This window comes from Pangasianodon hypophthalmus, chromosome 2 (assembly GCF_027358585.1).
Source record: "Pangasianodon hypophthalmus isolate fPanHyp1 chromosome 2, fPanHyp1.pri, whole genome shotgun sequence".
Classification (NCBI taxonomy): domain Eukaryota; kingdom Metazoa; phylum Chordata; class Actinopteri; order Siluriformes; family Pangasiidae; genus Pangasianodon; species Pangasianodon hypophthalmus.
In genome coordinates this window covers 17,736,521-17,751,248 of record NC_069711.1, presented here as the reverse complement: position 1 = coordinate 17,751,248, position 14,728 = coordinate 17,736,521, and the positions used below count along the sequence as shown (strand labels likewise).

Genomic DNA, 14,728 nt, shown 5'->3' with positions numbered 1-14,728 from the left:
TTAATGAATTATTCAAATATTGTGCTTATTATTTTAAATATGTACAATAATATTCTAGTCATGACGCTAATTATTTCTGAACTTTCCACCAAGAGGACATATTAGGTCCAAGCTGACATTGTTTAAAGTCTACATCTTGTTTAAGTAATTGAGGTACATTAAATTCAAGTGACCAGGCTAATGACTATTAGAACAACCATGACTAACTAACTAACTAACTAACTAACTAAATAAATAAATAATCACAGACCATCACTGGGGTCCCTGAATGCCACTTTGCAGATGTGGTATGACTTATGATGGGGAAAAACCATAGTGTAGCAGAAAGCTGTAACATTACTGGGCAGCCATCTTGACACCGGGAACCACTTTTTTTTTTTTTTTTCCCCACATTTAGTATCATTCAGCTTTTTGCAGCTTGACAGCAGAACTGTACTAGAAATTTGTTCGACAAATAATAAAACAGATCCAATTTAAATTTACAAAAGTGGTAAATATTGTTCACTTGTAATTCACCTCTCCTGATTCTGTTGCTCATGGAGGGAGCTCTTCTGCGAATACGAGGCTGCCGGTCCTGAGACGCCACCTGTTCAGGTGACAGCATGTGACGAGCCTCATAGCTTAACCCACATCTATGCAGATGTCCTCTGATGTGATTGGACAAGCCCACCCCTGACTCAAACACAGCAGGACAATATGGACAGCACTTCCGATCTGGTTCAAACACGGGGGACACGCAGTAGCTGGTGTAAGAATCACTGAGATTAGGATCAGTACACTCTGGATTGTCCTCGCTCACCGCACTCTCCACGTTCTCTTCTTTCACTATGAGTGTGCTGATCTCATCATCATCTTCCATGTTGCTATCAAAATCTGACTGATCAGGAGAGTTATGGACGTCATCTTTAAATAAATCTCCCTGCTGGATTAAGGGGTCACTGGCATCGCTGCTATCCAGGAAGTGTGCTATGCTCTCACTGGGACCTTTAGCATCATTTGCCTGACTGGCACAATCAAAATTAGCACTACTGTAGTTGCCATTCTGCAAAGAATAAATATCAAGCCTTTCTGGAGTTGCTGATTGATGTTTTGGTAAAATCGTTGAAATTTTCTTAGGAGTGTTGTGATATGGAATGGACATTTTTCTTTTAGAGGGAGATTTTTGTTTCTGTACTGCTAAACTGCTTCCAGGCGAGGGATCTTTGGAAGCGTTAACATCATCATGGCTCAGATGTACAGCTTTGCTAGAGATTGCAGACTTGGTCGCAAGATTCATGTCAAAGCTGGAGAGATATTTTGTGTTCTGTTTGGAGACAGCACTTTCACATTCTTGATTGTCCTCTTCAACATAGGAGAGACCTGTTGTCACATCTATTCTCTCTGTAGGCAGAGATAATTTACTTGGCTTGTCACATTGCAGGGAAGACGGTGACAGGTTGTTTGCTAAGCTGCCAAAGCTCCATTTGATCAGTGAGGAGCTCAAACTTTTACAGGATTTTTGTGCACCGTTATCTCTCAGAAAAAGGTCAGCAAGGCTATTGGACCACGCAGACAGCCCTGCTTCACTTTTGTTCTGCTTCTCTCTGAGAAACTTTGGCTTCAGTGAAGGTGGAGATAAGTTGTCTGCTTCAGTTGGGTCTGTTATCCTGTCCTGCTCGGACACAGACCCTGTATGGTCAGTTGCCATATTGTGTGACTGAAGCTCATAATCACAAAGTGGCTGGTCATGAACGAGTTTCAGATGCTTTCTTAAAATGTCTCTATACTTTGTTCTAAATGTGCAAATTTTGCAAAGAAGCATGCCCAAGGGTTTTATGACTCTTCCTTGGCATGCACTGAGGTGAGCTATCTGTTGGTGTGCTTCCATTTCTGACTTGCTCAACACTGTGAGATTGCATTCTTCACAACTGTAATAATGTTTGTCCTTTTCATGGGTCTTGGCATGATGAATGAATGTTTGTGGGCAGTCGGTTCCAAAAGCACACTGGGGACACTGCAGCTGAGCTTCTCCTCCCTGGCTTCTGAGTTCATTCAGATCTTTAATCTCCTCCATCAACCTCTCCCTTCGCACCTGGTGGATCAGCATGTGCTTCTGCAGGGAAGAACGCTCACAGAATGAGCGCCCACACTCTTTGCATATAAAGGGGCGGAGGATGCTCGCTTGCCCTACCTGATTATGCCAATCTAAATGATACATCATATGCCTATGCAAATGCCTTTTCTCCTTGAAATTAACATTGCACTTTGTGCATTGGAAGAATGAGTGCTCTGACTCCAAGCCTGTTTCCGGCTGTCGCTTTAATGGCATAGGTTGGCCACCCACGTAGGTGTCTGCTTCATTGCACCCGCCTACATTATCACTTGAAATTAAGTTCTTCTTGTCTTGGAAACTCCCCAGATGCGAGTCTATGTGTGCTTTCAAACTTTCCGAATCCTGCTTCAAGGAACGTTCTTCACTAATGGACGAATCAAAATCCAAGTCTGTGTTAATAAGGGAGGCACAGCTGAAGCTCTCGTTAACTTTTTCTTCCATTGGTATCCTTTTTACTCTGCATGTTTTTCGTTTCCTCCTCCTTGAACTGGATGCCTGAAGGCCCCCTACCTTTATCTTTCCTTTCACCACTTCATCAAGTATGCTGCCTTTCAACAGGAAGCACATAAACTTCTCTCGGAGGCTTCTGTTTAGGCCATCATAGTTGTCAGAGGAGCTTTCTGAGGACTCCGACTCGGAATCAACATCCCATAAGGATCCTGCTTTGACGCTGTTGTTTGTCCACACCCGGCTGATTGCCCTGTTATCTGCATTGTCTCCCACCAAGGGAGTCTCACAGTCGCTGTTGTCCGACACAGATAGGGTCCGTGTGGATGGTGCTTTCAGAATGTGCCCTTCTGGTTTTTGCCAAGTGTTTGATTGAAGCTCGCAGGGAGGCTCCAACACCTCAGGGTTGGTGTCTGTCCCAGGCAAAGGGGACGCATCCTTGTTGGGGACGTGGGGTTCCTCTGAGGTACAGTGTGAAGCAGATCCATTAACAAGTGCTCCTGAAGGCAATGAATCGTCTGTGCAGGGGGCAGCCAGGACACCGCCACAGACAAATGGGTTCGGCTGTGCTCCATTTAAAAGGCTTTGGTGACTGTCCAAAGATTGGCACTGCTGTGGTCCCACACTGCTGCTGTTGTTGTTGCAGGTAGAGGTGGTGGGAGAGGAAGTGTGAGAGCCTGACAGCTCCTGAGTGTAATATTCAGCAGATTCCACCTCTTTCTCAGCACTATTTCTCAGTGCTGCCATGGCAGAGACAGCATCTACAAAACACAAGCATCAAACAGATCTATTATCATGTAAGGTACAATAGGTCCAATAGCATAGGTACAATAACCGGATAACTAAACAAAGGAAACAAATCTGTTAAATGACAGTGTGTAAAAATGCAATGCGGCCATCCATTTCCAGGCAAAAATACACTGGCCAATGGAAAACCCAAAAAATATAACCCCTTGCCCATGTATAAATAGCTATTTTCTACTTGAGAGAGAGCAAAATGTTCTCAGTGGAGCCAAAACGAGAAGGCCATTATTTTTTAAGCTGCATTATGGGTTTCCGCACCTAGTGCCACCATATCTATTCACAGCACACCCTGCTGTTAGTCCTGGAAACACTGGTGGGGAAGCTTAATTATGTGAGCACACCTTTGGGATCGGACCTTCCTGTTTCTCCCACTAAAGTTCTCAGCCACTTCCTAAAATTGACCAATTTCCATGGGAACAAAGTACACCTCCAATGAGATCATATTATTCTATCTTAGCACTCTGTGATGGTGCCAAAGCACATCCCAGCACGAGACTGTTGTTGCTTGATTCTTGACAAATTGGCACACATGCACAAGTGCAACCGCACACACACATCCCCACACACAAACACACACATGCACATACTGCCCCAAAACACTGTAAAGACTGATAGATGAAAAATAAAAGTGGCTAGTGACAGACTTGCACCTTGAATTGAAGGATTATATTTAATGGTTTCATAGCAGAACCTGCAGAAAATCAGAGGTGCATCTTACTTTTTCTCCACATTAAAAAGCTCGACCCCCTTAAAGGGTCCAGACTTGCTTAGATAAATGTATGCTCTGAGGATTTGACATCCAGCACTGCCTGCTCTCAACAGGAAGCTGCGTTGCTAACGAAGTGGTAAATTCAGTGTTAATGAGTGGCTTCACTGTTACCACCTCCAAGGTAAACCTTCCCGGCTCCATATTCTCTCCATCTGTTCGGGTGTGAGGGGCTTTCGGAGGGGGAACAGACGCTCCACATTTAAAGCAAACTTCACTGAAAGCCCTGAACAGCAGGGTGGCAAAGCCATCAGAAGCCGATTTCGGCATTAAATTTACAGGCCTCATTAGCTGCCAGCTTCCACTCCGATCTGTTCCATACACCACAAACAGGGGTGAAATGCAATGCGTCTTTTAAAAATTCATTCACTTCTATTTACTCCATTTAATCAATGTTAAAAGATTGACTTTGCCTTGCTGGGAGCTATTTACAAGGATTACAAGATTAAATAAAATGTGCACTCTGTGCAGTGATCAATCTGAAGCGATTAGCTCTTTTTTCCCCTTCCAATCTCACACTCACTTTTCTTTCATTCCCTCCTTCCTTGCCTTTGAAAGTGTTCAATAATGAATGCACAAACAAGGACGAATCAGAAGAGGGCCCATTGTGATCTGTCTAAATTAACTGCAAAAGTAAAAGAGCGCTTAACACTTCCACGACACACATATGTCACTGTGCTTTCTCTCTCCGCCGCTCCCTGCTCTCTCCATCAGCACTTGCTCTAACACTTAAGTTACACCTCATCTTGAGGTTACTGCTGAAAAAATCTGAGGTGATAATTGCATATTATCATTACACATTATTCTGCAATCCCGGAAGATAAACTTTTCTTGGATATATTTATTAATCAGAGGGGAATAAGAACTACCACCGATGATCTAATTTGTGTTTTAAACTTTTAATTTCTTTTCTTCCGACTTATTCTCAAAACTACACGCAAAAAAACAACCGTGAGGTAGAGACTGAAATAAACATTCAAAGTGCTCTAGAAATACAAATTACATTGCTAGGGAAAAAGGACTGTTATTAATCTTAAAAATAGCATATGGAAGTGAGATGGTGAAGCATAAAATAATTTTTAAATTCTAAATTTTGCTGTTCTGAAGCAATGTAATATAATTGGGGTTGGGGAAGGGCAAAACTGTCAGAGTAGTAACTCAGTTATGTAAAGTATTAATAAAGGTCACTGAATTAATTGTTACAAAGTAAATATAGTATGAATTCCTCAATTTTCAAAGTTTATATTTTCGCTTATTGTATTTAAATGCAGTTAAATAATTTTTTGTAATTAATAACATATACCTTTATTATACTTAAGCAGGTTTAGCATATGGCTTATATAATTTTTTATACTCTTAAACCATTCAGTGAGCCCTCGTGCCATCAGGATGGATGTTTTAGCATAGGAGAATGGTGATCAGTCAGAATTACTTTATTGATTTGCAGTGTATGTTCCAGCTTTGGGAACATGTGGACCCAAAATATGCCAGCAAAGTGCCTCCTACAGCACAACAGAGTCAGCAGAGCAACCTGTGCACCTTTACATGCATTTCCCACTTGTCGAGAACACGGTGACCTCATCTGACCATATCACTTTTTTAAATTGTGCACCTAAAAAAGGTAAGTGAGTGCAGCTACAATTTAGGTTTAGCTAATAAACTGGCAACTCTGTAATTTTTCCTCATTCCTACTGTAACATCCCTGGGGTGTATACTTTAAAAAACACTGAGGAGAAGTTTTGCTGCAGTTCTACAAGTTGCAAAATTAATCAAGGGAGGTTACTAAGCAACTTGCTGTCTCTCTCAGGTTTTTCCTCATGGAGAAGGCTGAAGGTGCACAGCCCAAAAAGTTCCCTTTTTGAACACTTTTCCAAATAAGAGCTCAGAAATAACTTGCCTTTATTACACTACTTACTCACAGCGCAGAGGTGCTTGCTTGGAACAACTCCTCCCCAAAAAAAAAAATATATATCACCCTCAAACAAACTAGTGCTCATCGAGAAGCAGAGTCTGACAATTCAAAAGTCCTAGACGGCACAAATGGTGAGAGGCTGCATTTTCCCTGGGCAGCTGCTGAAAGCTACGCTGATGCAAAGCTGCAGCAATGTGGGCTCATCCCGATTAAAAATGGACCACCGAACTCGAAAAACGACAATAGAACACACCCTGTCCTGATGATACAGTCTCTCTACAAGGCCAAATTAAAAGAAATTCGACACCTATTCGCCTCATCCCGGAGCTCATCAACTATTCCCAAAATAGAGGGAGAGTTAGTTAGTGAGCAAGGGTCATGCTTGATGCTAGCTTTAGCATAGTGAAAAGGCAGCAAGGGTCTGATAAAAGGGGACAGACAGCGAGTGACAGTCGGGTTAAGACAGAAGCCGTGTTCGATAGCAGGTAGGGAACATCAAACGGCGAGTTCACAGGAAGCCCATGCAACCTCGTCTTGAAGAAGGATTTTCTGTTGTGGTGGAGTAGATTAGCGGCTGACGTGGTCTCATTTACCATCCAGTAGTGTTCGAGCAGGGATTAAACCATATCAACTTTGAAGCCTTAAACAATACCTTTCAAAATTAAAGGGATTAAGAGAGGGATGTCTGATGGGGATTTCCCAGGGCTTTGTTAGGTTTCAGCTTCCATCTCTTTTTCTTAAAAAGAGAAAGAGAAAGAGAGAGAGAGAGAGAGAGCGAGGGAGAGCCATGTGGCTGTTATATTGACCTGGATGCGGAGTCTTGTACAGACAAACCACAGCCCAGGCAATTCAAAGTCACTTGGATATCAACCTATCTTTTGAGATTAAACAATTCCATATCAAAATAAAAAAAAAAAAACCACATCTAATGCAGATTTATTCATCTTGGTAGTTCGCTTTTCAGTAGCTGATTAATTTCTTTCAGTGTTTTGTTAATATGCCTTTGAATTAAGGATTTGTTTATTTGTTCAGGATGGGAACCTGGCTCACCTAAATTTACAAATAAATCTTCAATTAAATCTGAACCATTTTCAAAACCAAACTATAAACAGCTCACATAACTACCAACAGTTGAAGTTAGGAAATGATTCTATGCAATAATTCCCTTTCTAAATCAGAGGCTTGTGTGAAGCGACCCCAAACTGTGGAAGAAACTGATTCTGGCTTCAAGATAGACACTGCTGCTACTGCGTTTTTGGCCATGTGATGTGCTTCATCCATTTTTATAGATAACAGTGTCAGAAACAACATAAGTGTATTTGAGATATTGAAAAACCTGACAGTTTAAATAACTTCATCTGGGCTAAAGGGAGAAATTGTATGCTTTTCGGTTTGCCTGAAATGTTGCTTTAAATACGTAAAAATTGACACTGATTGTTAACGCACTGTCTCTTTTTAGGTCTCGAAATATGAAGCTCACAATCAATTACTCATTTACTCAGTGAAAAATTTACTCTCATTTACTCAACTGCACAGATGTGTATGTGATTGAGGGCACACTCTCAACCATCTGTCTCTGCTTGACTTCCGTGAGGAAAAAAGCCCTAACTTTGTCACCGTCACTTCGCTTAGACACGTGACTGATCAGATGAAAGCGATCCCATGTCAGCGTCAATGTTCGGCTCCAAAAACAGGATCAGGTCTGGCAAGCAGCCCCCAGCACACTCACATTTAGAGAAATGTCAAGAGCCGTAGGTATTGGGACGAGGCCGCTCTTATTAGCTTTCATTAAAATGTAGCGCGAAGTGCTGAGCGAGACGTGAACGACATAAGACAGCAGAAGGGAAGTTAATTTAAGGTGGAGAGTATTAGTAAAGAACTACAACGATTTCAGCTGTGCTGACACACAGACATTACATACAATACAAATACATTATGTAGTCTGTCAACACGTAAACTATTAAATCCTAACAAATTAAAGCTTTCCCACAATGCACAGTCCTGATAAAAAAAATAAATAAATAAAAAAATACACACAAAACACACAGGGCCTCCTGATCATCTCACCTCATTCAAACAATTCCCTGAGGGTACTTAAAAAAAAAATGTCACTTTCTTATTATTTGCCTGCTGTTTGTCAATGGTGACCATTAAAGCTGAATGAAGAGGCGGAGCCGCACACAAGCCGCCAATTAACACCCAAGCAGCCCTTGATCAGAGCGACCTGGAAAAAAAAGAAATATCAAAAAAGGGCCGTCAGTGGAGAGGAGTTTACAGAGGGGATAATGCTGAGACAGGCCTAGTGGAAAGATGGAAATGTTCTCCCAGGAGAGTCACGCCTGGCTGGGAAGGAGAGGCGGGACGGGAAGCAACGGGAAGCTAATGAGTCTAATGGTAAATGTATACAGTAAAGAATGGGAGAAGAAGCTTTTGACATCCCAATTAATACAAGGTTAGCAGCAGGGGGTGTGGGGATGGTGTGGTGAGGTCATTAATCCTGCAAGGGAATAAGGGGAAATGTTAAAATGTTAATGATGCATCACAGCCAAGATCAAAATGTGACTGACCGAATCAAAAAAAAAAAGATCAAAATGTCTCTTTTGACATGGGATGGACAATGCAATCTCTGTCTGTGTGCTTGTCTGGAGGTTTAGCGTTGTGTTCCTATGTACAAGGGATAGCATATCTAAAGATATCAAGTCAATAGGTACAATCTAATGAGATTATGAAGTTGATGAAAAATTCATAAAACAAAAGTTAATAAAACTATTTCTCATTTTCAGGATTTGGAAAAAGGATTATCAAAAAGCAAGGCTTTAAATCCCTCCGCCTATTGGATGCCTCCTCTGTACTTGACAAACATATTATTGTAGTTTATTCTCATTTTCATTACTGTCAGATTAATGTAGATGTGACATGGACTGCTGGATTGTCAAACGATTTTTTAAATGAAAGTTAAATTAGGTTGAATTTCAATGGTAGTGATTTAAAATCACTGTAACTGCCCGACAGGTAGGTTTCTGTAGCAAGGAAATGTTGGGAGTTCAAACCCCAGGACTGCCTCTGAGCCACTTTTACCCTCTTTAGCAAGACTCTTAAACTTGAATTTACCTCTACTGTTCCGTTCAATTCTTCCTCACATGTATGTTGCTCTGAATGGAATTAATAAATGTAAATACTTTCAGTACTTGATCTCTATTTTGATTCATCTAAAAGAGCCCATTACGTTTGCTTTCCATTTACTTTCACTCTTGACCAACAGATGGCCTCACAATTACATTTCCCAGCACAAGTCACTAAACCTCAGCATGAGCCACAGCACCTATAAGACATGCACCAACTGAATGTGCAGACTAACAAAATTCATGGAATTGACAATGTTTAATTTAACCAACCATTGTAAGCCTTTGTAAGACCACATTGCCCTCAAATAAGAATATAAGCGCCATTTTTAACCACACTGTCTCTGTATCTTTTATGCATCTTATTTGGTGCTAGTAAACAGAAATAACATTGCACACATCACAGCTAGTTTCAGACTGCTGTTATCCTCCTCTCTTCTCAAAATACTACAAATGAAGTACACTGAAATATAATCATCATCTTGCAACTTCAGTCCATTCTCTCTGGCTGATCCAAAATTAGTCATATGTTTGGATATCACAAAGGGCCCTTGGCTTTTTCCCTGTTAAAACTGTTGCACCTTTATGTGATACACTGTAAGGATTTAATTTGCTCAGTAACAGAAAATCTGGCAAATCAGTGCACCTCAAATATTTGGTACTATTGATCCTGCAATCCCTAAGAGACATCAGCTATTTACTGTAGATTTACTGAGAAAACACTCTAACAAGTTTGTGTTATTCCTCAGCATGTTAAATATGAAAAAATACAAATCGAGTTATATTTATATTGCTATTATACAGTTATATAGTTACATGGAATTATACTATAGTGTGGTGTGGGTTTTAATCAGGTTTAGGCTGCCATTATTTTACTCAGCATGGTGTCTCAGAAATAACTTTTTCACTAAAACACTGCAGAGCAACTACTAACTAAGACACTCTTATTTTTATAAAGAGGCATATAACACTTCCCAATGTTCCCATATGTTTAGGAGTAGGTCTTTTGCTGCCCTATTTATTAAGTTTGAAAATTCTAAAAACTATATTTATTTATTGTCATGACCTGGAATATACTAAGAAACGCTACAGCATATTCACAAGATAAATTCAGAATGTTATCTCCTCTTGTGTTTTGAAAGATTATCCTCTAACCGAGCTGCTGATTATTGTTAATGTCTGTGTGTTGGAGTTAAATAAAATCAGTGATCCAATTCTGCCCCCTAGTGATAAACCTAACAGGGACATTGCTATGGTGGAGATGTCAGAGTTGCGCTGATTCTGTACATGTACAGCTTTGGAGAGGAGGTGCGAGCTTTTGTGTTTCATGTAATTCCCTTAATGAAGTGGTTAATTAAGGAAAGCCTCTCATTTGCCTGTTCAGGTGTGGATAAGCGATTGCTACAGGGACATCGCAATGAACCTTATTCACGCCTGCTACCTCAGGTGAGGAAACTCGTTACCCCATTAACCGTTAACGTGACAGGGCTCGAGGAAGTTAAGGTAACATAAGAGCTTGGCACATGCAGGATGAGAATAAGAGCTGCTGTTTTAGAGAAGCGCACAGCACAGTTCCATATCAGTCAAGTCGTCACAGCATATATATGAGTACAAGCTTTAAAGAAACAGCTTTTTGGTAGCAAGAGCAACTGTAACACACATTTCTTGATAGCTACTCGAGCTCTTCACTACATGAAGCAGGTCACAGATCATTGTCCAATTACGCAAAGTCATTTTGTCAGGTTTGTACATGCAAACGATACTAGGAATCAGCTCTCTTTTTGACTTTTGTGGTGTGTGCCAGGAAGAGAAGATGAATGTTGCCATGACGAGGTTGCCAGGCAAGTGTGACTGACAGCTCTGATTTCATTTGACTGCTGATCACACCCAGTTATAGTATCACAGCAGTTCACACATCCCAGCTCGACTCAAAGTGTCACCGAACGTCTGCAACATTGCGCGCGTGCACACACACACACACACACACACACACACACACACACACACACACACACACCTGACACCGAGTACACTCAGAATGAGCTTTTACTCAGAGTTACAATAGATCCTGCATTGCCATCTATTTTTTCTATGTAATATTATACCCTATGCAAGTAATTATACAGGTTATGAGGTAATATTATATTACATGCAGTTACATATATACATATATATAATATATGCAACAGTATCAAAGAAAGAGCAATGCAATATCCATCATCCATGTGTTTAAATAATAATACACTAAATTATGAGTATCACTTTATAAGATATTATGAACCTTAAACAATAAGTAAAGAAATAATACCACATATATAATATATGTATTATATGAATGTGTTGGCAACACGGGTCTTACCAATAGCTTCCAAAAGCGTGGCACCTTCCAGACATGTGATTGCCAGCCTAGAACAGAAAATACATATTAAATATGCTTTCTTGAACACAAAGCATATGCAGCAGGTCAGACTGTGCAGCAAGATGAGACTTTTTTAGAAAAAAAAAAAAAAAAATCATATGCATCAAGTTTAGTCTCTAACTTTTGTTACAAATACTATCATATATGGGAGGGGTAAGGATGGGTGTGAGGAATCCAGAGACCTGCATTTGCACAAATCACGGTCCAGACCAGCCCAAACCTGCCCCTGAACAAAGCTCCTAAATATAATCACTTCAGGTCATTGCATCATAAAAATGCCTTACCTTCCCACTATGATGCTCTTGCAAAGAAAAAACTTCTCCAAAAACCATAACCTGCTTTGAGGCTTTGCATGAGTTCACATTAGCTAGTAAATTACATCAGACCCTTAAAAAAAAATCTGTCTGTTCTTATAAGAAAAAGTATTATTACCACTCCTTCACGCACATTATACTCCATAAAGTATGCTGCACAGAAGGAAAATTCAAAATATTCCTGATTAGTTCCAAAGCATTACATGGCCTCACCTGAAGTTCTTCATCCACACACACTACCACTCACACTTAGGTTTTCTGAGACCAGCCAAAAACTGTCCCTCACACCCTAACCCCTAAAACCCAACCCTTACTAATCCTAACCGACCCACGCACTTCAGTTCTCTGGCACTGACCTCCTCACCATCCCACGTTCCCTGACACTAACCCACCTGCCAGATATTCTTGCTTCCTACTAGGGTTGGGCGATATAGACAAAATCTTATCACAATACAGATAATTTCATATCTTGAAATGATTTATCATGATATATTATGTTTTCTCTAAAATTGATTAAATAATTACCTATACAAAATAACTTCACGCATTTATTACTGCTTTTTGAGAATTCTTTGAACTAAACACCAGTGAAAAGAAAAAGTGCCTTTCTCCTTTTATTTGGAAGTGACATTGAACAAAACTATCACAAATGAGAAAAAGAAAAAACCTGTCACTTAAAATGGGAACAATATGAATACAAAATATAAGAAGTAAATAGTAAAACACTCTATTCAGCTCCAAGTTTCAGGAATCCAAATGACAAAAATACCTCCTTTATTTGGAACAAGTTCCTCATCTTTAAATTGGGCTAATGCCTGTTCTGTGTCAGTGTTGCAGGGAGTTTCGCTCTGTGTCACACTCCTCTATGCTTGTTTTTGTTACAGCACACCGCTGGCAGCTCCAAGCTCCGACCCTAATGACATAAATCGGTTGCCAAAAATTGTCTTTTGTGACTTTCGTGATAGACAATTTTCTATCGTTCTACGATATGTATGGCCATATTGCATAGCCCTACTTCCTAATTTCAGATATTCTTGCACTGGATCTCTTCCCATGCCACTCTAACCACTACAGAACATGCACCATCAGGTCCTCTGACTCTCGCCTACTCCCAGCCCTTTTACCTTTTAACCCCAACCATCTTTTACAATCAGGTTCTTTTGATCCTGCCTTCTTTACCAGTCCTCATAATTTAATTCCTAACCACTAAATCTCAACCCGCTTGCATTCTGAGGTCCTCTGACTCTGGTCTCCTCCCATCTCTTACACCTTGACCCTAATCTCAAATCTGACTGTCACCAAACAATCACCAGATTGTTCTGCATAGTAGTTCCAAATATTCCACATTTACTCCCATCTGCAAGCTCCTGCTTTACAAGCTCTGAACAAAACATAGCTGTCCATACAATCCTAAAGCATTCATCATATCCTACCTCCTCGTCAACTGTATAGCCTTCATTGTGATTCAGCCACCGTGCACCATTTTTCAGATATTTTACCTACGTTATCTAGCGCGGCAGATTAATGTATGAATTAGAGCGGCACAATATTTTGTGATTGGATCACAAGATGCTTTTAACCCTGTTCAGATCTGTTTTGCCCACTTGTGTTCTGATCACCATAGGCGGATGTTAAGACCAAGTCTGAACAGTCCACATCATGCAGTTCTAGTATGCATCTTTCTCCTTTGTAAACTGTGCTTGGCTTTAATAAAAGGAATTATACAAATACGCAATTATTATAATAACAATACAGTTAAATCATATAAAATGCAAGGGTAAATGTGGCGTGTAGCTGAGAAGAAGTACATGCCTCTGTGTTAGTGTCTATAATAGACTTATGAAGGGCTCTGTGTTCTGGATTTTGCTGAAATTCCTCTGCGGCCCGATTACAGTTCTGCTGGGTTGCTAATTCAGGCTCCTGTAACTCCCAGCATCTACATTTAGAGCACAGTGAGATTGGAATATGATGGAGCACAGAGGTGAAGCAATGAGTATTTCTTAATTGTGCATATTCTAGAAATACAAGCCTGTGCAAACATTTGATTATGCTTCACTCTGCAAGGTCAATTATTTGCATAAAATTGGCTTGCAGTGTTTCACTTTTTCAGGCTGACGAATCTTTCCGCAAGGAATCGGCTAGCTTGATTGGCTTGTGTGACACAGGGGATATTTGTGTAGAACCACCCACTCATTTCTGTGTGTAATTGCATTGCCATTTATATTCTACTGACACCCCCAGGCGTTAGTTCCACATGCCTGTTTGCTTTACAAAGACAATAGCTGCTGTATACAAATGATAGGTTTAGGCCACATACTTCATTTGGTAGGTAAACAGTTAGAACTATAAAGCCTCTACACTTTAAAATCGGGCTGCTAGATTTTGCTAAAAATATATTTATTTGAATTAGTACACAAGCATGCTTTTAGAAAATTATTTATTTATTTTTTTTAATAATAGCATTCCTAATTTGAAATGATTGAAAAAAATCACTCAGTCATGTAATATCAATAGTGAAGGATTTTTCATAATCGAATAATTTGGAATTATTTGGATTTACTAGCACAAAACTAGTAAATTAGTAAACTAGTAAAACTTGCACACACTTCCATTTTGTTATCTGCTGTTACAGAGTTACATCCCACCAAGTGAAAAGCATTGCAATTCTGCAATAGCCTGGGGAAACCCTTCACATGGTCAAATTTCACAGTTTCTATTATAAATAGATCTGAAAACTACAGGCTTTGCTGAACTGAAATGTGTTTCTCTTTCACATGTATCTCAAGCAGAAGTAAACTATTGTAAAATCCGGTTACCCCAGAAGTGAAAAATGTATTTAATGAGTCCAATTC

At 40.0% G+C, this 14,728-nt stretch overlaps 1 protein-coding gene across 1 annotated transcript in view; it reads right to left on the bottom strand.

Annotated features, from left to right (window-relative positions):
* Positions 1–14,728, bottom strand: part of znf644b (zinc finger protein 644b) — a 47,365-nt gene that overhangs the window by 13,565 nt on the left and 19,072 nt on the right. The window contains exons 3-4 of the mRNA XM_026923587.3: positions 11,503–11,549; positions 517–3,300 (exon numbers count right to left, since the gene is read on the bottom strand). Of these exons, the coding sequence (XP_026779388.3) occupies positions 517–3,300; positions 11,503–11,549 (2,831 nt within the window). The remainder of the gene's footprint in view (positions 1–516; positions 3,301–11,502; positions 11,550–14,728) is intronic.